General features: G+C 38.5%; 1 protein-coding gene across 1 annotated transcript in view; it reads right to left on the reverse strand.

The window, feature by feature from the left end:
- AATF (apoptosis antagonizing transcription factor) overlaps nucleotides 1-23,477 on the reverse strand; it is a 92,129-nt gene that overhangs the window by 9,618 nt on the left and 59,034 nt on the right. The window contains exons 9-11 of the mRNA XM_032498307.1: nucleotides 21,883-21,950; nucleotides 19,998-20,078; nucleotides 13,343-13,414 (exon numbers count right to left, since the gene is read on the reverse strand). Of these exons, the coding sequence (XP_032354198.1) occupies nucleotides 13,343-13,414; nucleotides 19,998-20,078; nucleotides 21,883-21,950 (221 nt within the window). The remainder of the gene's footprint in view (nucleotides 1-13,342; nucleotides 13,415-19,997; nucleotides 20,079-21,882; nucleotides 21,951-23,477) is intronic.

A 23,477-nucleotide genomic window follows, 5' to 3' on the forward strand; every position in this document is an offset into this window, starting at 1 on the left:
GCCAAGTGCTGCCAAGTGTGTGTAGGAGAAAATGTGTATTGATTTCTTCTTTCTTATAAAGGAGCACAAAGCAGTGAAGAACAATTGCTCGTCTTTGCAGCATTTCACATTCCACCCAGACAAAGGCCCAACCCCCACCAGCCTCCCAGAAGCAGAAAGGGGATCCGCCCGGAGCTGCGGCCCCTGGGTGTCAGCGGCCACCAGGTCCACTGTGGGGCCTCCAACCACCCCGGGCCATGAGCACCTCCCCTGCCTCTGATCAAGCAATTTCCCTCTCTGGGCTGATGGTTCCTCATCTATATTGGAGAAGAGCTTTCAGTCTTATTTACCTTTTAAGTGGAGGTGCCCAGAGGGTAAAAGAGTTAATGTTTATAAAGTGTTCGGCTCCCCAGAGGGAGACAATGGATAAAACACAAGGTGTGGTTATGGCTCATTCAAGACCTCATTTCCAGGGTAGTTAGTAACAGCTTCCCATTACAAGTGCTCTGCTTCCTGGCACCTCGTACTGGAAGTACAGTGAGGCAATGCCCTTTATCTAAATGTGCTTTTTCAGTTTGACACTTAGAACTAACACTGAAAAACCAAAAGGTGACCAGGGACTATTACGCCTCGTTAGCGCTCATGCAGGATCCATCCCAGGGCTGTTTTCTTCTTAACCTCAACAAATCCTCAACACAGTCCCCAAAAACTGACCTAAAATTGTAACGGGTCATCACAGAGCCTTGTCTGTATACTTTGTGTTTCCACAGTAACTAACCACTTGTACCAGGGCCACCAGAAACCAAACCCAGGACAGTACTCACAGCCAGGATGGGCAGGAGAAGACCAACAGTATGATGCAGAGTTTGTGGTGTACACTCTTGCACGTGATGGAAATGCAAGAGTCTTCTTGAAAGATCTTTTCCCGGGGTTCATCCTGAGTAAAAAGAACTTAAAAACTCTCTTACGTAAATGACCAGGAAAGCCGAATTCTCTTTATTTCTGGGGCTTTTCCAACATGGCCAAGAGCGAAGAACAAAATATGAAGCTGGCCCCCAAGCAGTGCAATGTTGGAACACGGAGACAGAGAATCAGGGCACAACCCGGAGGGGAATGCAGTATAGAACATGGCCAGGTACCCAGTGCCGCGGGAACAGAGCAAAGCACAGACTTACAACGGCTCGACTCCAGGTGCTTCGACTTTATGACGGTGCGAGAGCAATACCCACAGAGTAGAAACTGTACTTTGAATTTTGAATTGTGACCTTTCCCTGGGCTAGACCTGTGGCAGACACACTCTCACAATGCTGGACAGCGGCAGCCCCGGCCAGCCGGGCCATCACCAGGGTGAACGACAGACACACTGACAACCATTCCACACCCAACCTTTGTGTTGTTCACTTTCAATACAGTGCTCAATAAATGACATGAGATACTCAACATTTTATTATAAAGCTGGTTTTGTGTCAGATGATTCTGCCCAACTGTAGGCTAATGTAAGTGTCGGAGCACGTTTAAGGTAGGCAAGGTTCAGCCATGATGTCAGTAGGTCAGGTGTACTAAATGCATTTTCGACTTATAATATTTTCAAGTTTATCAAGATGTAACCCCATTATAAGTCGATGAAGATGTGTACAGTAAAGGAGTTAGGTGACTCAGAGATTTCAGGAAAATGGCAAGAAGCCTTTGTTCATTCACCTTGTAGGACTGTTTGCAAAAATAAGCTTACCAGCAAACTGTTTACAAGCAACAGACTCATAAGCTGAAGGCCACTAAAGGCATTTCAGACAGAAGAACTACAGCCAACTTTTCTCAGGTTTGCACAGAAATGGGTATGTCTGCGTGGCGGGCAAAGGGACAATGATGTAACATATACAGATGTGAAAACATGAATTTTGTTTGTTTAAGTCATTATCTGCACAGACATAATTTAAAATAGTCCTCAGAAACAAAAAATTAAAATTACATTTCATTCTTAAGAATCAAATGATCAAAAAGGACTATTTTCACTTTCTACAGAAGGGAACTAAGGCCGAGAAAGAAGAGCTCTTCAAGGCCACACTGGCTGTGAGCTGGGGCAGAACCGGTGCTCAATAATCCGGAGTCAGTTCTCTAGAGAAGGTTGACACCAATTGGGGAAAGACTTCAAACTGTTTTGCAAATAATACTTGTGTTATACTACATAATAAGGCAGGATACAACTGGAATCAAAATACATTATTCAAAATGTGTGAGCATAAAATCTTGATAATACCCAATACAGGATTGTAGTAAACATATACATACTGTTCTGACTTATAAATTCAGCATTTTTAGCAAGGAAAAAAAAAAACTCTAATAAGTATTTTTGTGAACAGTGTTAAGTATTGTTAGAGAAGAACAAATGAAATAGGGGTTCAAGGACAAAAGAGCCTCCACCTCAGTGGGGGATGGGAACCTTCAAAGTCTCCTTTAAAGGGCTGGTGTGGGCCAAGGACTATGGACTTGCAGCAGGAAGGGGCAGAGGTGGGGTCGGGAGGTGGGTAGGGGTGGGGAGATGCTCCAGGTCGAGTGAGCAGAGCTAAGAGACACTAGTAGGGGAAGCAGAGTGTGTCCCGGGACTCTAGGGGACCGCAGGACAGCACAAAAGGCGTGCACCCTGAACCAGGGGAGGAGGAAAGGCTGCAGGCCTTGAGTGGTAGGTTCGAGGACAGCTTCCACCCCGCAGGCCACAAGGAATGGTATGCGCTGAGTGATATTTTAGGAAGGTGTAATCTGGCAATGCTGCACAGAACTAATTAGATCAGACTGGTGGTTAAGAGGCCGTTAATGTAAGTCTATGTGGGAAGCAAAAAAAAAAAAAAATCTGGGCTCAAAAAGCAGTAGGAATGGAAAGGAGAGAACATTGAACAATATATTAAAAGTTCTAAGCAGATTAAAAGTAAGAAAATAAATCAGATGAAACCAATCGGTGAGTAGCTGACGGTGGGGTACAGGAGGGCCCACCTAAGCATAAAAGCAATGAAATACATCCAGAAGAAAAATGTGTTATATATTCGATCACATAAAAAGCAAAACTTGTAAGTGACAAGTAAAAATCATTAACACCAACAGCTAAGCAAAAATGGGAAAATCTACAAAAAATATGAAATATGGTATACAACAATAACATACAGAATTCATACAAACTGCAAATACAGATGATTAATAAACATACAGACTCTTCAATAAGTTACTCTATTAGTAGCTCTTTAATAGGTTACTATTACGTGAGAAAATAAACATTAGATACTTAGCCCAGTGCCTGGCACACTGCAGGTCCTCAGTAAGGTGTCACTGTTACCAACTCCCCGCATCAGCAAAGGTAAATGACATGCGCCTCACTTGGGGAAGGGGGTGGGGCGCTGATGGGGGCGGGGCAGTGATGGGGTGGGCAGCGATGGGGGCTGAGTTAGTTCAACCCATCACGAATCATTAGAAAGTTTATGCCTTTGATCCAGGAAATACCCTTCTACTCTTCAGAACCTATTCTAAAGATATAAGCAAAACTTACAACATGGATTCCTATACAAGTATGTTCACTATAGCACTACTTAAAGAGAAATAAAAACAATCAGAAATAACCTAAATGTTCAAGAATAAATAGTCCATAACTTAATATTATAAAGTCAATTAAAATGTCTTTAAAATACTTAATGGTATTAAAATACTTACAAAGTTAACTGGAAAAGGCAGTTCAAACATATATATAAATATATATATATATATCTTTATAAAATACACACACAAAAACATTCTGCAAGAAAATATTAAAGTACTAATGACAGTCAATTCCCAATAGCAGATAACAGGAATTTCCCTTTGTTCCTTTCTGTATTTTCCAACTTTTCTTCCATAAGCGTGCTTTGTTTTTATTATAGAGGAAAAATACTGTCTTTACGGGAAGCAGGTGACAGGCCCCGAGTCCAGCAGAAGGAGAACTCTAAGAGCAAACTGATCGAAAATGCTGGATCAGTTTCCAAAGCTAATTATGAGGTTAGGGTCTCTGTAATCAGAAGAATGGTGTAACCATAAGAGCAGGTCTGGAAATTCAGTGACTCACTAAAATGTGAATGGCTTGAAAAGGCAGAACCTTCCTATATAAACGGCATCTTTATTATAATAGAAAGAAAAAAATTCTTAATCCAGACAAGTTTTCTCCCTCCCCACACAAGTTTTTAATGGAGAGAAAGGCTCTGAGTGTGTGTGGTGGGGCACGGAAGCAGCTTCCCTTGGCACACACTGCCATGTATTTCTAAGAGCTTGCTGATTTCTTGGAAACAAGGGGCAGGGGTTGGCAGCCACACTCTTAGATCCAGACACCAGCTCCGCTACTAACTTGCTGCTTATCTTGGGCAGGTGACTTAACTGCTCTACGCCTCAGCCTTCTTATCCTAAAACATAGATAATGTCAACCACTTTGATGGTTTCTAATAAGGTCTGAATGAAAACATACATGAAGAGTTTAGTGCAGTGTCTGGCATACAGTAAATGCTCAGTACGTGGACTATGAAGTTATTAGTCTATGTCATTTCATTGCCAATCAGAAATAGGGTGGCAGACTTGGGGGGGATGAATCAGAGCAAAGGATGAATGCACGTAAAATCTGCATGTCCAAGCAACCCGAGTTGCTCGGTTGGCTCAAGTGATCACTGTGAGAAATGTGTTAATAATGCGTATGGATGACTAATCTAAATTAAGGTGGAAAACATTAACCATTGCCTACCTCCTTGCAAGTTATTTCACTGTGACTAATACAGTATTGATAAGATATTATGTTTTAAAAGACAATAATACAATGTAAAAACTTAAAAATAGTAATTCCTTAAGTGAAACATTTACACTCACTTTCGACAACAAATGTGAACAGTCTCTTTGGGAGAAAAACAGAATTCACAACCCTTTGGAGAAATGATGGAATCTGACTGCAGAAATGAGAACTGTAGTCAAGAAGCCCCCATTTCGAGGAAAGATTTATCTGTTCGGCATCTAAATCTCTTTCCAGAAAATGTACTTTCTCTCTCTACAACCTGCTTGGAACCAAGGCTCAATTTGAGTATGCAAATTCTCTAGAACTGTGTAAGACTGAGCTGAATCGAATCGGGAAATACGGAAGAAACAATAGCAGTGCTCTCTTTTCAACCCAGTTTTAAAACTCTGGCCCAAGTGTCGGCTTTGAACTTGAAGGATGTTTCCTTTGTCCTTCCTGCCACTCCTGGAGGAGGAAGGGCCCCCAGCCTCCGGGCTCGGGGCTGGCCGCCATCTTTAATGATGATACATGGGGTCCCTCCCTCCCCGCCGCTGGGGGGTCAGATGGGTACCGCCGCCCGCCTGAGTAGCAACAAGAGAATTATAAACTGTGTCGATCCGAGTTAATGCAAAGCTGTAATCCTCTTTAACAAGAGATCAAATCACTGCCATGAGTTATGTTCATTCTGTAATCTGATAAGGAAGAGAGGGAACCTCTAATAAAGGAGTAATGGGAGCCTTTAATGACGCTGGGGAAAGGCAGCACTGGGGAGAGCACCACTCCTGCTCCCGCTGATCAGATCAATGCGGCATATTTGCGTGGACTTGTTTCACCTGTCAGAACAACCTGTGTCTTTTTAGGAGATAAGAAGCCTCAGAGAAAACATCTGTATCTTAACCATCCTCACCTGCAAGTTTTTAACCAATGAAAAGCACTGTGGAAGGTATTTCTGGGGTTATTAGCCAATGTGCTCTCAAATGCTGAGCCAACTTCATCAGAATATTTCACCATGATTCAGCATACTATGTCTAATTAAAAAAAAAAGTGGGTAAAGTAGGTAATGGGGAATCAAAAATGGTCTAAGTAACCTCTGGGTTACCAACTCAGGAGAAAGAGTATCATTGGTAGGGTGGTAGGACGGGCCTATATTTAGGGTGCAGACCCACACACAAAAATGGCACACCGAAGAGAAATTGCCTACACAAACCCTGTCACACCCAGGCGCCCCAGGAACAACGTGGCAGTGATGCTGACAAAGCACTTCACGGGGCTGGGTTACATTTGTACGTTTCTAAAACTCCAGATGTAAAACAATAACATATTTGGTGCTTAGCAGTTATCATTCAAGGATCCTCTCCTTGTTCTCTTTAATGCCAGTAGCTTTATAAAAGGAGCGGGAAAGTGGTCTTTTATTTTGGGAGGGTAGAATGAAAATGAAAATTCTTGCTGTTTTTATTGAGAATTTCTTTAAGTTCTCTGCAAAGGAATGGAGCACCTACAAAATGTTGATACTGCTATCATTTTTGTAGTAAGAGAAAAAGCTCCTTAGGAAAATACAGTAAGCTACCCTTTCAATGGACAGTACCAGACTCGGGTTTATCTTGTCACGGTTCTCTGAAGCAGCAGTTAATACAAAGCAAACCCCAATTTTCTGAGGCGGGCATCAAGCCGACTGTGGCCTCAGACCCGTTCTGTGCTCACAACCAAAGCCACGCAACAGACTACGTGGCTCCCACGGCTCCTCTTCCCCAAAGCCAAGGCAGTGGCCAGTTCTGAGGAACTGGCTCAGAAGTCGTACTCCGAATTGTCACACTAGCATTGTACTATCTGACCTACATCAACACAACAGATGAAAAAGAATGAACTTCTTTAAAAGCCTGCCTCAGAGGGACTTTCAAAACCACAGGCAAAAACCCAGATGATTATCTCCACAACCTAGAGTCTCCATTTTGTTAGAACCATAATAAAAGATCACCTGAATCACCATACTCCCTCTGGTCTTAATAGCTCTCCAGGGGGTTCACAGCATGTAAAGTAAGCTCTGTTTCTAAACGGACTTAATAAGCTTAGAGTAACTTCAATAGTCAGAGAAGTGAACAGCAATCCTGTAAACCACGCATGTAACGCACTGACCTGCTCTTGCAGGTGACAATACGCTGAGAGGGACTCTCGGCCACCAAGGCATCAAGCCCTTTGTCCTTCTCAGCCCACTGATATCTCTACAGCATCACATGACACTTCGCCCTCTTCACAAAGATGAGTCTGAAGGGCAAACAGGAGCTGCTCTGGGAGCTGTGCTGCCCGGGGCCACGAGTACCTGAGGGTCCAGGAAAGCCAGTGACCGTCTTTAGACACGTCATAATCTCCTTCCTTGCATGCAAGCACGTACCAGAGCAGCAAAATGGGATTTCTCTTTCCTCCCAGTGCAGGGAGTGTTCACCAGGCCTGCAGTACCAGCCACCTGCCTCCCTCATGGTGCGGTAAAGACCTACTGGACCAGCACAGATGAAGTGTCAGGAGTTCTGTGTGACTTTCACTGACAAAGGAGACCTGAAGGCCTGTAAAGGCGTTTAAATCAGTATCCAAAATTTACCTAGATAGAGATGCCCTAAGAGGAAATTTGGTAACAAAGGAGCAAACTGGGCTACTTTGCATTTTAAAAAGTTAAAAAAAAAAAACAGATTGCTTGGGGAAAATTTCCTAGCATGAGAAAAGAATATGCAGATATGAACTAAGCAGATAAAATAGTACAGAACACACCACAGGAGAAACAAAATGAAGACACCACCAGCTTTCTGAAGATCCTTTTACAGATAACAGCTCTTCCTCCACTAAGGATATTTTAATACCCCGTGTTAAAGAGATCTCTGCTCTCTGCCTTAACAAACGCTGGGTTCTGGTCTCAATTCAATTGAACCAAATGCAGATTTTTTTGAGCTCAAACTGGACAAGGGATATGGGGGATTCAAGGACAAGCTACAGCACTCAGATCCCCGCCTTCTCCCCTCTTTATTAACACTGAGCTTTAATCCAGCGCAGGCACATGTGTGGAACGATAAACTGGACCCAAGAAACAATTAAGAAAAGAGAAGGGCTTCTCTCTCCAGATCCGGGCATGGTAGGAATCATAGGTAGCGTGGCCTCTGGGAGTAAGAAATCAAAAGGGCTACAAAATTTGTTATGTAATTTTTTTTTTTTTAACCACGATTAAAAAGGGGTGGGGGGTGGCAGCTGGGAAAGAAGCTAGTCGGGTATCAAAAAGCCAGTTTTATCCATATGGTTGGTTCATAGGGCAGAAGCCTTAAGGGAGAGAAGATCTTTCGTTTATGTAATACTTCATCCTTCAACAGAGAAATAATCAGGAACTGTCTACCTCCTTTCTATATTATATATATAATATACATCAAAATGAACATGTCCTCTTCTTCTGTTGATAAAAAGAGATACAAGCTTACTGTAAGAAAGTTTGAGTACTACAGATATACAAAGACCAGAAAGTCAAACGTACTCTCCTCCACCCTGCCCAACGGTAAGTGTGTGAAGAGTTTGGTGAGAATTGTTTCAGAGCTTCTTATTTGTTTTAGTGACAACTAATACGAATGCATTCTCATGGCACGAGATGAGAGCGAAATAGAAATATAAGAAATAAAAGACTGAAAGTCTCCTTTCACCCCTTCCTCATCCCATTCCCTTCCCCGTAGGTAAACATTTTAAATATTATTGATGTATGGTCTTTCCAGATATTTTCCTAAGCACTCTAACATGTACATACACATGTGTACATATATACCTGTTTAATATTTTTTAAAGGCACTACTTTTATTTATTGAGTTATAGCCAGTTTATAATGTTGTGTCAAATTTCCAGTGTAGAGCACAATTTTTCAGTTATACATGAACATACATATATTCATTGTCACATTCTTTTTTGCTGTGAGCTACCACAAGATCTTGTGTATATCTCCCTGTGCTATATACAGTATAATCTTGTTTATCTGTTCTAAATGCACCACTTTTTTGATCATACATGTCTATTTACTCAAAAGTAGGATTACAATGTAGTATTCTGCAGTTTATTTTTTCCACCTAACATTATGTTAATACACAGAGCTCCACTGATCCTCCTTTAACATTATAATTACAACAGTATAACTAAGTGTAATAGTTGCTTATAATTACTTATAACATAAAAATGATTTTCTGTGATTTATTTAACGAGTTCCCTATTGATGGTCATTTGGATTGTTTCTTATTTTTCCCCCTTATAAACAATGTTGCAGTAAAGATCTTTGATACAAAAATATTTGCCAGCTTGCTATTTCCTTAGGTCAATTCTTAGAAGGGAATTTTTCTAAATCAACAGATACTATAATACCTTTAAAATTTTGAAACACAATGCCAAACAGCCCTCCAGAATGATTTAGCCAGTTATGTTCCCAACAACAGTATATGAAAATGTCTGTCTCCTCACACCATCAATATTGGGGATTACCAATCTTATAATGTCTTCCAAATTTAATATGAAAAAAATCTCATTAATTTGCATTTTTTTGATTAAAGAGATTGACAGTCATTATGGCTTTTGGTTGTTCGTAATTTTTCCTTTACGACTTCTAAGTTCGTTCGTTGACATGCTTTGCCCATTGTTGTTACTAGGATATTCTTAGAGATTTGTAAAAATGCTTTACATAGTATTATTACATAGTAATGTCATATTGTGAACCTTTCTGTCCAGTTTGTCATTTACTTATAAATTTGTTTTTGCTGTCTTTCAATGTGACTTTTATGCAGTCAGATCTACTGATACTGTCCCTATGGCTTCTGGCCTTTGCGTCGTGCTTACAAAGTCCTTCTCTCCCTCAAAATCATAAAAAACTCTTTATTCATACACGCACAGCAAGAAAAACATATCTGTAATTTAGCAAAACCAGAAATGTAGTATGCGTAGATATTGACGTGAAAGTTTCCTATTCCTCAATATTTTGTGGTGGATAAAGTGGGACACCAAATAGCACAGCACTTGACGATTTCCAGTTACGGAATTAACCAAATGAAAACAAAACAGGCCAAGCTATGACTGCCTCCTTCTTAAGATAAAGTAACACCACCTGCTGGCCCTGGAAGCTTTGATACTAGGAACAGAGAGATCTAACACCCACTCATTCTACCTGGAGTTAATCTGGCCTATTCAGAGCATGAGCAGTAACGTGGGCATCTTGCCTTTGTATGAAACACAATGGGAATGGAGTGTACGTGTCAAAAACAGATGCTCAGTTCTCCAGCTACAAGATTTTTATTAAATTCCTTGTTAAGTGGCTAAACCAGCTAGAAAACAATGCTGATAATGAGCAATCAGTCCACATGGGATACCCTTTTTCCCCCCACAAATATCGAAGGCCACAAGGACTGCTACCCAACAAACACATTCCCGACCCCTTCTCCCTTACCTACCAGCAGTGGCAACGTAACAGAGTTCTACCAGTGAGACATGAGAAGAAGGTTTTGGAGAGGATTCTGGGAAGCTTTTACTCTTCTGATAAAAGAACATAGGTACGGCTGACACTACTCCTTTCCTCTTCTTCCTGCCTCGAATGCATGCTTGATGGCTGAAGCTGCAGCAGCCACCTTGGGACCACAGGGGAAAGACCAAGAGATGCGGGCCCTAAAACCATTAAGAAAGGAAAACCAATGCCCATAATTACCTGCCACCCCTAGAATTATTCTGTCAAAAAAATGAACTCCCATTTGCTTATGCTTCTGTAGTCAGGTTTTGTTTCTTGCAAACCAAGTCCAACATAATCCTAAGTAAGAAAATCATTCTCAAATTATCTTTATGTCTAGGATATAGTAAACTCTCAAAAATTAACAGTGAATAAATAAGATTTTGGAAAGCTAAGTGTCCCGGAATATTAGGTGATTCAAGAAAAATCCCAACTCGGAATGATGATTGATTTCTAAATGATCTAGTGGTACTGTATTCTAAAGATGTCACTAATTTAAACTAGGTTTCACTATATGCCTGGGAGAATAATGTTACCTTAATGGATTGATTTTAGTTTTTAAGTACTTAGTTTTCCTTTCCTGTTGAAGTAATTTTTTCATGTCATCCTGGCAGCGAATCCAAGAAGCACTCATTTTACTCTATTATTTTTAAAAACAGACTAGATTTAGAAATGAATCAAAAAACAAAACAAAACAAAACAAAACAAAACAAAACAAACACCCAGCCAGACACAGGCATTCACTTGCAGGGCACAGCACACACAGCACATGAAGTCACAAAGATGTGAGTATAAATGTACTCAGAACCATCCATAAGCTGTTTTATACTCAAAGCACTGAACAGAAGCAAACAAAAAATTAATCACTGTGTTCTATTAAATGTGCACATCTACTACTTTTCAAGCAAGGGGGGTGGGAATCTGATGGGATTTAGTAAGAAACCAAATACTTTCAAATAAAAAGGTTAAATGTAGTTTGATAAAAGGGAACCCTTCTGCACTGTTGGTAAGAATGTAAATCGGTGTGGTCACTATGGAGAACAGTATGGAGGGTCCTTAAAAAACTGAAAATAGAGTTATCAGATGATCCAGCAATCCCACTCGTGGGCATATATCCAGAAAAGATGAAAACTGTAATTTGAAAAGATACATGCATCCCAATATTCAAAGCAGCACTATTTACAACAGCCAAGACATGGAAGCAACCTAAATGTTCATCAACAGATGACTAGATAAAGATATGGTATAAAGATGTGGTATGTATGTGTGTATGTATGTGTGTATGTGTGTATATATATATACACACACACACACACACGTAATGTGTATACACACACACACACACACACACACAATGGAATACTACTCAGCCATAAAAAAGAATAAAATAATGCCATTTGCAGCAACACGGATGGACCTGGAGATTATCATATTAAGTGAAGTAAGTCAGACAGAGAAAGACAAATATCATACGATATCACTTATATGTGGAATCTTAAAAAAAAATACAAAGGAACTTATTTGCAAACAAGACTCCCAGACACAGAAAACAAACTTATGGTTGCCAAAGGGGAAGGGGGAGTGAGGAATAAATTAGGGATTTGGGATTAACAGATACACACTACTACATATAAAACAGACAAATAGCAAGGGCCTACTGTATAGCACAGCAAACTATATTCAGTATTTTGTAATAATCTATAATGGAAAAGAATCTGAAAAAGAATATACATATACGTGTAAGTATGTATAACTGAATCACTTTACCATATACCTGAAACACTGTAAATCAACTTATATTTCAATAAATATAAAAAATTTTTTAAAAAGTGATGAGAGGGGACATCCTTGCCTTGTACCTGATCTTTTGTGAAAGCTGTATCTTAGTAGGAAAGCTTCAAGTATGATGTTAAGCTGTACATTTTTGTAGATATTCTTTATCAAGCTGAGGAAATTTACCTTTATTCCTAGTTTACTGAGAGTTTTTGTCATGAATAGGTGTTATATTTTGTCAAGTGCTGATATGATTTTTCTTTTTTAGCCTTTTAATGTAATGGAATTCAAAAACTGTTTCTTGAATTATATCAAATCATATCACAGTATGATAGTATTAAACCTTTCAGAAAGGGGAAAAAAAAAAAAAAAAGAATTACCTCCTGTGCTAAGAGAGCCTAGAAACCATGACACCCAGGAACAATGAGCACTCCAGCACCCAGATCTTGGTTTCTAAAATCCACAATCCACTAAAAAGAGTCAGGGATCCCTGGAGAAAGACTGACCCAAGGGCTGGAACAGGGAAAATAGAAGATTAGCCTAGAACATCTTGTTGTGGCAGAAAGTGAGCAATGACTGGGGACATCTCAAAAGGAGACAAGCCAGCTTGAAGGGGTTTCTGTTAACCTGGGACAATTTTCAATAAAAATAAAGAATGATAGTAACAGAATTATAATTAATGAATAAAACAGGAAAGCATGAGGCCATACTGATATAAATGAATAAATGAATGCTAAATAAATGAAAGAGCAGGGATATGGCTAGACAAGTAATATTTTTTCAAACAGTTATCTCTGAACTATAATATTATGAGTATACATTTTTTTCTATACACATTTTCAGTTTCAGCTTTGTAAAATAAGCATGTACTTCTTTTGTAAAAATACTCAAAAAAAAAAACATCCTCAACAGCAGCCTGAACAAACACAACATAATGCACATCTCTAGAGCTATTTTAAAAGGGAGAGTATATGCATAAAACCCCCAAACACATAAAGCAAGTGCATGTGCTGTCCTAACCCATCTGTCTGGTGAAGAGCTCAGATGTCCTAGGCAGATGGCTGCTAACGTCAAAAACAAAACAAAACAAAACAGCAAAAACAAACAAAAAACCACCAGAGGCAGCATTGAGATTTATGGAAATTTTGTTTTGGTTCTACAGTAATTACGGGAGTGAAGAGATGTGACAAGGATCCTTGCTATGATGCCAATGACAAATGGTTACCTGATAAGAAGAAACGGAGAGGGTGACAGGCTGTAGAACAGGTCAATATCAGGCTGTCATGAAGCCATTTGAGACATATAATTAATCTATTACTCACCTGGCATCATCATTCATTGTGGTATGGTCAATAGGCGCCATGAAGCTCAGTAGCTTGCTAAGGACGTGAAACCTAAATAAAGTAGGAAACAAGCAGGCAGCAACATTAGTAACTATTAACCTAGAAAAGGAAACACATCATAGGAGGTAACAAACTCCAGAACTGATCACAGGAATATCTGGCTCCAGAGTCAAACAGGGAACAATTCACAGACACACACTACTCACAGCTACAAAAACCCTTTTTCCTTAATGCTAATGATAAAAGCACACTGTAAATGATAGTAGTTCAGCACAGATCCATTTATATCACAGCTCAAAAAAACAGTAGATACACCTGTGCCCTTGAGCAATATATTTGCCCTTAAATATCATTCCAGACAAAAGACGATGAGGACTTCACCACCCCATTTTCCCCTCCCGTACAAACATCTTAATCATTTTTAGAGTCATTCAAGCTACCTACTGGCAGTAGTGCAGGGAGCTGTGTAACATCCGTATGGAACACCTCACCACCACCAGCGCTCACTAGCACTAGTTCCCTGAGTCAGAAAAGGCTCCAGAATGACCTCCACTCACTAGCTCCACTGAGTCTTTCATTTCCCCCATCTTTCAGAGAGGCACACAACCGCGCACGTAACAAGTCTGGTCCCTAGATCTTCAGTCAAGGTGTTACAGAAATTTAAGATACGTCACCTCTATCTCCCACCAATAGGAAAAAAAGTGCATTTTTGAATGAAGTGGTTTCAGACCCTCTGGTGAAGGGGGCTGAACAAATATTTGGCTTTATATACACTACATTATACCAAAGAGAATTCAAAGAAGGTACCCCTTCCTGTTCATTATAAGAGGTTGTATGACAACTTGGGCAAAACACTATCCACAAATATCCACAAACAAAAAATGATATAAATATTTTGGTGTGTGTAATGTTTTAGTTTTAAAAACATTTATGTATGAAAGAATTTGATTCTCTACTATAGTACCAATAGGTAAGCCTCTCAAATGTCATTTTTTTAAAAACGAATTTAAAAGAATAGTGATGAGATTTTTCCCATTTCAAGAGTGATAGGAAAAGCATAAATTCATTACAGAAAATTTGGAAAACAATCGCAGCGTACAGAAAAAATGCATACGAAGTTCCTCCACCTATAGACTGTTATTAATATTTTGGCTAGTCATGTTCATTTTATATAGTAATGCATACACACACACAAATTGGTATCCTCTTTTTTTCACTTAGCATTGTATCTCAATAGCTGTATTTTCGTATTTTTGAAGATTCATATTTTATTTTTTTGAGGGGGGAGGTAATTAGGTTTATTTATTTACTTAATGGAGGTACTGGGGATTGAACCCAGGGCCTCATGTATGCTAAGCACGCACTCTTACCAACTGAGCTACTATACCTTCCCCCATATTGCTTTCTAATTCTTTACTTTTTGTAAGATGCAAAAATAAAATCTGTGACTCATACTTGTTTAAGTGTCTGTTATCTCCTAATTATAAAAAGTACATAATTCTTATAAAAAGAATCCAAATTCAGAAATGTATAGAAGGGACAAGTCCTCTGTAGTCCTATTCCCTAGAAATAATTACTGTTAATTAAAACTGTTAAGTTTGTCTGTAGCATTTTCCATATGTATGACAAATATAAACAGTATAAACAAATATATATTTTTCACATAAAATGAAATTGTAATATACTTAATATTCTGCATTATGCTTTTTCCCACTGTCATATTCTATTCTTTTTCATAGATGCAGAACATTCTGTTGTATCAATATAATTTGTTAAATTTCCTATTGATGGGCATTTATATAGCCTGTCCACTTTAAAAACCATATTAAACAGTGCTAAATTGAAGATTCTTACATATAAACTATTGTATGTTCACACATTTCTATAGGATAAATTTTGAGATGTGAGATTGCTGATTAATCAAAAGGTAAACATATTTAAAGTGGAAAAACTAAGCCAAATGCCCTCCCAAAGGTTATGTTAATGTATGAGAATGTAAGTATTTACATAACCTTTTTATTTAGGTATAAGGTGTAAGTATGGTTGATAAATACATTTTAATGTCTTTAGGCTTTACTAAACTCTGCTGCCCATCTGAAAAAATGAATACTATTCTTGGCTATGTCCAAAGACAGATTTAATTCACTGTCTAGACAAAGACTAGGAACTATAGTTGTGTTGTCCAATCCAGGAGTCACTGGCCACATGTGGCTACTGAGCACTTAAATCGTGGCAAATCTAAACTGAAATATGCCAAACTGGGATATGCACCAGATTTTGAAAACTTGTGATTAAAAAAAAAGGAAAGTATATCATTAATAATTTTTAAAATAATAAATTGCTGAAATAATATTTTTATATATTGGGTTAAATGAAATATAGTATTAAAATTAAGTTCACTTTCATTTCTTTTCCTTTTTAATTGTAGTTACTAGAACATTTAAAAATACATACGCAATAGGTATTTTTATTGGACGGCACTGCTCTGTGGAATATCTTTACACTTTACAATAAATTCAATAACTATTAACTGCATAATGAAAGGCAGGCTTTAAGAAATAATCAGATTAAAGACGATTTAGTACTGTGTACCTAATACAATGCATTTCATCTAAGCTCAGTGCTACTAAGGATGGATGCATGTTTCAGTATTAAAACACCTTTCACCAACCTCACCAAGAAGAGAAATATAATTTTTTTGCAGAAGGACAAACACATCCAGTATGACATATCATTATTACAGGCATGAGAGTTTAACTCATTTACATTATGAATTCTGCTTAAATCATGATCAAATCCACTTACAGATAATGCTAAGTAAAATATTGATAATCAATAATTATTTCCCAAAACCAAAATATTTCTTTTTTAATCAGTTATTTTGTAGCATCCAACTAGCAAGCTGCCATGCCCAATCTGACCCGGATTGAGGCTACTGACCTACTATCATTTAAACTACTGTTTCCATCAGGTAATGTTCATCTTTGCTGTGACATTTCTGAAAATCTTCTCTCTCCAACTCTATTACAAATAAAGAACAAAACTTGCTCACTGGTGGAACCCAGTATCAGTGATGACGGTTGGCACACCTTACCAGCTCTTCTGGGGGTCTAATTTAAGGAAGTTACTTATGATATTCTCATCTAGCCTAGGCCACTTGTTAAATCCTTCAGGGCAGAATTCTGATTGTAGCCAAGATATCATGTTGGGCTCTGGAATCAGATCAATTAGCTCAGATCTCACTTTGCTGCTTACTGGCTCTGTAACACTGTGAGTTACTTATCTTCTGTAAACACTTTACACGAATTAGCTAATTCAATCTGCATAACAATCCTCTGAGATGTGACTTTTATTACCATACTCGGTTCAGAAGGAAACCAAAGCACAGATACCTAAAGCAACTTGCCCCAGGTCTCAAGGCTGGTAAGTGGAAGAGTCAGATTTCAAACCTGGACACTTCAGCATCAGAGCCTGTGCCTTTTCTAGCTCTGCATGTAAACTGCTCTGCAGTGCCCGGCAGTAAGAGTTTCAGAAATGCTACCGCTATTGCTATAAATAAAGATCACGCTGAGTCTAAACACATCCCACACATGCATGGCCACAAGGGGAGCCAGGTGAATATAGATGATAAAACGGTAAAACAATTCAAAGCACATGACCTTATTTATTACTTTTCTTTTTATTTCTTATTTTGCAATAATTTTAGACTTACAGAAATAAGTTGTGAGAATAGTGCAGAGAGTTCATGTATACCCTCACTTAGCTTCCTCTAACATTAACAACTCACACGAATATACTGTAATTATCAAAATTAGGAAATTAACATCAGTACAATACTATTAACTAAACTATAAACCTTATTCAAATTTCACCCCTTTTTACCCGAGTGTCCTTTTTCTTTCCGGGATCCTATCTAGGACCCAACACTGCACCTAGTTGTGGTGTCTCCTTAAGTCTCCTCCAAACTTCTTCCTTGCTGCTCAGGCTTCCTTGTCTTTCAATGACTCTACTACAGTCTACAGAATAAAATCCAAATTCTCAGCATGACCACGATCTAGCACCCACTTACACACACAGCCTCATCTCCTGCCATTCCCCCACAACATTCACTTTAAGTCTTTGCCAAAACAAATGAACTACAGTTCCTGAAAAGAAAGTGTACACTCTCAAGTCAAGCAACCATTCTTCTTCTGGACTTTTCCTAGATTAACTTCCTAGTCTGTTCAGTGTGAAGTGTGGGTGTTACAGCTTACAGAAAGTCTTACCTGGTGAGCGTGTTACTTTTACTGTCATAATCATCCAAAAACATTTCTGGCTTGTCTACAAGGCACTACAGTAGATGTAAGGTTGGAACTGTCTTAAAGGATAAAGCAGCACAACTCTTGCCCTGAAGGGGCACACCAATACAGCTATTTGCCCTCATAGTTTTAAAACTCACAATAATAATGTAGAAAAGGCATTTTTGGCCTCTCTCTATTCTTTTGATGAGCGTGTATTAGCAACAGCAACGCCAACCGATGAACACGAGAGAAACTACAGAAACCAATACTTCTGAATGCTTGCTATGTACCAGATACATACACATTAATCTTCAAACCAAATGTATAAAGTAGGGATTATTATCTCCACTTATTAAATGAGAAAAGTGAGGCTCAGAGAATAAAGAACAACCAAAATCATACAGCCAGACAGAGCCAGTCTACTGATTTGACATCCTGGGATCCTCCCTCTAAAGAACATTTAAAGCCTCACAAAGCTATTAATCACTTAACTAATTAATTAGAAGTATAGCTGATCTACAGTATTACATTAGTTTCAGGTGCAACATAACGATTCACCATTTTTTATAGATCATACTCCACTGAAAGTTATTATAAAATAATGGCTATATTTCCCTGTGTTGTACAGTAAGTCTTTGTTGCTTATTTATTTTATACATAGTAGTTTGTGTCTCGTAATCTATACCTTATCTCGCCTCCCCTCTCCGCTTCCCTCTTCCCACTGGTAACTACTAGTTTGCTTTCTGTTTTGTTATATACATTCATTTGTTTTATTTTTTTTAGAGTCCCCATATAAGTGATAACACAGAGTATTTGTCTTTCTCAAAGCTATAATTTTAAAAGCACAGTGTTGGAGAAAAATCTGAAAGAATAGGTACGTATTCCTCCTGCTCAATTATCAAGTACCACTAGTAACGTTCTTCTTTAAATGCTTACAGGAGTGAGGGGTGCAGAAGAAACAGGTACAAAAGAGGCATGTATGTGAGTGAGCAGGTAAATGAACATTACTGTAGGAGGCCCAGCCGGCCTTGGAATAAAAACAGCAATCCTAATGACAAGTAATGATGGCAACAAGTACTTGCATCGTGCTTGGTGCCCGGCACTGTTCTAAAGGCTGTATATGTACTTACTCATTTAATCCTCACAGCAACCCCACAAGGCTGGTACTAGTATCATCCACATTCTACAGATGAAGAAACTAGCACGGGGAGGTTAATGGTCTTGCTCAAAGTAACTACTAGTCAGTGCCAAAGCCGGGGTTCAAACTCAGGCAGTCAGGCTCTCAAGCCCTGCTCCTAAACAGACCTCTGAAAACAAACTTGGAGAAGGATGAAGATCTGGAAATTTCCACATATGAAAAAAGTTAAACTGTAACAATTTAACCTGAGATTTAAGAAAATGACTTTCTATCAAAAGATGATGAAAAGCTGCTTTGCACTTCTGCAAAGTTAAAGAAAAATAAGCATTTCTTGATGAGTTTTATTAAATACTAAAACAGGTTAATTAAAGTAGTGAAATCTGCTTCTCTGAAGATATTTAAAAATGAGATAGATTCACATTTGTCTAAAGGGAATTTTATGACAGGCAGGCTCTAATAAGGATGTGGGATTAGCTATCTGCCTAAAAGTATTCTAACACAATGAGTTTAAGATTCTTTTCAACGTGCACCTGAATTACAAGCAGTTCCTTTGACACTGAGGCCCTGTGTGAGTGATGTTATGTAATATATAAAAATAGTTACAAGGGATCTAAGTCTAAGAGCACAGCACTGTCACTTCCACTCTTGTCTTTCTTTTGTCTCCACACTTAGAAAACACCTTCAAGAGCTCGTGGGGTGGAGGGCTTTCTTACACTCAGAAATTTCTCTGTTTTCTCATAAAAATTCTACTCCTCGTCTCATGTAAGCAGTGTTAACATTCTCTGGAATCCTTCATTTGTATCTTTTTAGCATACTGGGTCTGTGTATGGCATCACAAAAATGGACCAATATAATTCTATTCTAAATAAGACCCCAAAATACAATTTCTATATTGTTCTGTAGAAATCACTTTTTAAAACTAAGGCAATATCATCTGTCTTGACTTGCATTCTTATTGTTTCTCTTTCAGGGAAATTCAAGTATTATTTAACCTATCCATTCACAACAGCAGAACAAAAAGTAACTAACTATCTTTCCAGTTCAGAGTAATAAAAACGGAGTCTCAAAAAAGCCTCAAATATTGTCTTAGTTATTTTTCTGTTCCTTAAAAACAGAATCATTGGAAGAAATAGAAAAATGACATAATAGCCAACATGCAAGAGAAGAGATGACAACAAACAATGTTAACATTTTTTTTTTCTGAAAAGTAACTCACCGAAGTTTCCTTCCTTTGCTGGCTTTCCTATCTACTTTCTTGTGGATTTTACTTCGTAACTTCTGGATTGCGAGCCACTGCCTGGGAAATTCACAAGCGGTGTTATGCATCATCACTAACAGAAACAGTTACATGTATTGACAAATTGGAATTTTTCTCACTAACGACACTGCAGAAAGAGATCATCAACCTACATCAAGTTCCTCAAGATAGTCTGGGGCCAAAGCGAGTCATCAATTGAAGGGGATTTGTGCAATGGTTAAAAAAAAATAAAGGAAGCTGGGAAACTCTACAGCAGACTTGGTTAACAACGTTCCTTAGTATTTGGAGTTGCTGTGATGAGCGCTAAAGCTACAAGTATGCAGGAACACCCATCAAACCGAGTTTAGCTGCTTGGGTTTGCTTTTCATGTGTTAGCTGTGCAGCCTGCTCTGTTACAAATATTGCAGCTGCTGTTTGGTTTGAACACATGAATTCTTTACATCCAATTTGCCCTTTACTAATACCCAACTGCTTTTTCTTGTGATTTCCAATTCTTGCTAAGTTTTAAGGACTACCCGCTATTGATACGAGTTTTATAGTCATTTTATTTATTTAATTTTCACTTCGTCTATAACATTTCATGATGCATTGCTAGAAGGTAAGGGCTTTTATCCCCCAATATAATCTCAATACCACTGGCACACCTGAAAAAAAGTTAACAATAATTCTTTACTATCATATATGCAGTCAGTCTTTAAATTTCCCAGATCATCTCAATTTTATAGTTGGTTTGTTTGAATCAGGATCCAAATAAGATTCATATATTATGCAGCCATTTTAGATTAAAAGGAGTTAATTTTTCAAATGAAGAATACTGGGCTAAGAAAATCTTCATAAATTGCTTATATGAATGTGAAAAAAGAAGGAGAAACAGCAGCAGCTAGTCATCTTACCTGATTTATACAATGAAAACTCAACATCAAAAAAAAATATCTAGGGAAATCCAATTACTGTAATCTTAATATAATCTTAATTACCATAATCTATTTTATTGTAGAGTCAGATAAATGTACAATATAATCACCACTTAAATGCAATTTGCTCTATCACATTAAATTTATATGAACAGCTCTCTATAGCATTCCAGAGATACACAAAATAGCAAAATCCTATCCTAAAATTCAGATGTTTTACTCACATAGAACTGTTTCGTCAACACAAATTTTTCAGTGTGTTCTCAAAATGCTGCTCTGCCCAGAATCCCATTCTGACACTTGCAGCTTTTGTTTCCTTTCATGCTTTTACAAATTATGGCTCATGGCTATTTAAGTGTACACCATCCATTAGGTAGCAGCACTCTAAATGTCCTTTTTATTTTCCAACCAAAGGATGAAGTGTACACACAAGAGCCTTCCTTCACTACTTTACATTCTTCCCGGGCATCTGGGTAACGCTGCCACGTTCCAATTCTAATTGTGCCGCGGCTCTCACTGAAGGGGCGGGGGTCTAAATTAGGGCAGACACTCACGGAGTAAGGAACCTGTTGTGCACGGTGCCACATTCTGACAGATGAGAGCATGCAGTTGGGGGGATGCTTTTTATGCACTGTTAAGAGACTGATACACACTACCCAAAACAGAGAGCAAAGAGCTTAAGAAAGACTTTGTAAAACAAACCCTAAAATAAACACATCTAGGTATTTCATAATCTCTTTTTCAAACTGCACTGAAGGCAATGTAGGGTAAACAATTTCCATCCCTTTGTCTTTCTAGCTCTTGCTATCTTGTTTAACTTTCGTAATTATAAAGCCAATCCACACCTTGGAGGTAGAATTGAGGGGACTCAGAGGGAGAGACTATTACACAGGCTGCTTGTATGAACGGAAAAGCCATATCTAAATTACCTTCCCATGGCCACCTGATCATTGGGATCCAAGGAGCTGGTCTTCCGTTCTATGAGTTCTCGAAGGAGCTGGGGGGAAAAGGAAAGCAAGTGATTTATTTATCATCTCCCAGTACCGACTGACTTTAAAAGGGCACAGTAGGAATTCTGAATGGCACAGTGACAGCTCTAAAACTACAATCAATAAGGGACAACCCAGTGGCAAGAGCATGACTGAATTCCCATTAACCCTTTCATATTTATATATTTTTAAAAAGGTGGCTATAGCAATAGCTGAGAACAGAAGTCCATTTAGAAGACTTATTGTACTGTAGTTCATCTCAAATGGATCAATGAGTGTGCAACATTCCCTTCATGGTTTTTATGATTAGTTTTGTCCGCCTCATCGATATCAGTGGAGAATCTTTAAAAGGTCAGGTGGGAAGGGCTGTGTGGCCAAAAGGAAAATGCATCAGCGTCTCACCAACAGGATAATGGTACATGCTTAACTCCTGACCTGTACCCCTAGCAGTCAGGAAGGTCTTCCTCAGGCAAAAAGCCTTTATTAGATATAATTAAAAAGTGTGAACATCATTCGCTTGCTTCCCATAGCTGGTACTCTAGCACGCTTACCAAAATGATTTAATCACATACGACACCAACACATTCACAGCCACAACAATGTTGAGAGGGAACCCAAAGAAAGCCGTACGTGCATACTGCAGACACAGCGCAGAGAACCTGTCCTTCACCCTGTACAGTTAACTCCACGGGAACTCCAAACGACTCTCCTACTCCCCTCTTACTCCTGGGCAGGACGCTGCATGCAAACCAAATTCAAAATCTCTATCTTTCACACAGACTGAAGAATTTGCACTGGATCTTAAAGTCCAGGTGAAGAGAAGCAATGGACTTTAATAAGTTAAACATTAAAGGAGGAGAATTTTAAATTACAATAATAATCTCTCCTATACGAGTGCTATATGCAGGCAAACAGCAACAGAGATTAACATCCCAAAAGTCTCCTGAGACAAATGTAATAAGGGAAGACACTAAATAAACTGCTTCCTGCTAATCACCTGTCAATAATACAGGTCTGACTTTAAAATTTGTTTCTTCAGAAAAGTAAGCAATTATCTTACAGGTAAGGCATGGGAGCAAAATATATGGTTCACCAAGCTAAACCGCGGAAGTCTGTGGGAGAATAAAGGAGGAGGAATAAATCCCTATGAAAGCAGTTCACTCTCTAATTGTCATTTGTTTATGTAAGTAGGCACTGGGAGAAGTAAAACAAATTTGTAAAAAAAAAAATTCATTTCCATATAGGATGAATATTGCAAAAGGGAAAAAAGGTTATCTTAATCGCAAATGAAAAAAACCTGTGATGGTTTTTCATTTGCTTATTCTGGACATTATTACTACAGCAATTACGTTCAAAAATGCAGGGACCAGAGGCCTCTGGTTTATTATCACTAGAAAACAGCAAGCTATTTCTCTACCCTGTTTATCTGATTGATTTCCAACATCTTTCTGGCAGCCAATCTATCAGTTTATCTCCCCTACTTCATCACAGTCACTTCTGGCAGCTAAATACAAGATCCAAATCCAGTGTTACAC

This window comes from Camelus ferus, chromosome 16 (assembly GCF_009834535.1).
Source record: "Camelus ferus isolate YT-003-E chromosome 16, BCGSAC_Cfer_1.0, whole genome shotgun sequence".
NCBI classification, from domain to species: domain Eukaryota; kingdom Metazoa; phylum Chordata; class Mammalia; order Artiodactyla; family Camelidae; genus Camelus; species Camelus ferus.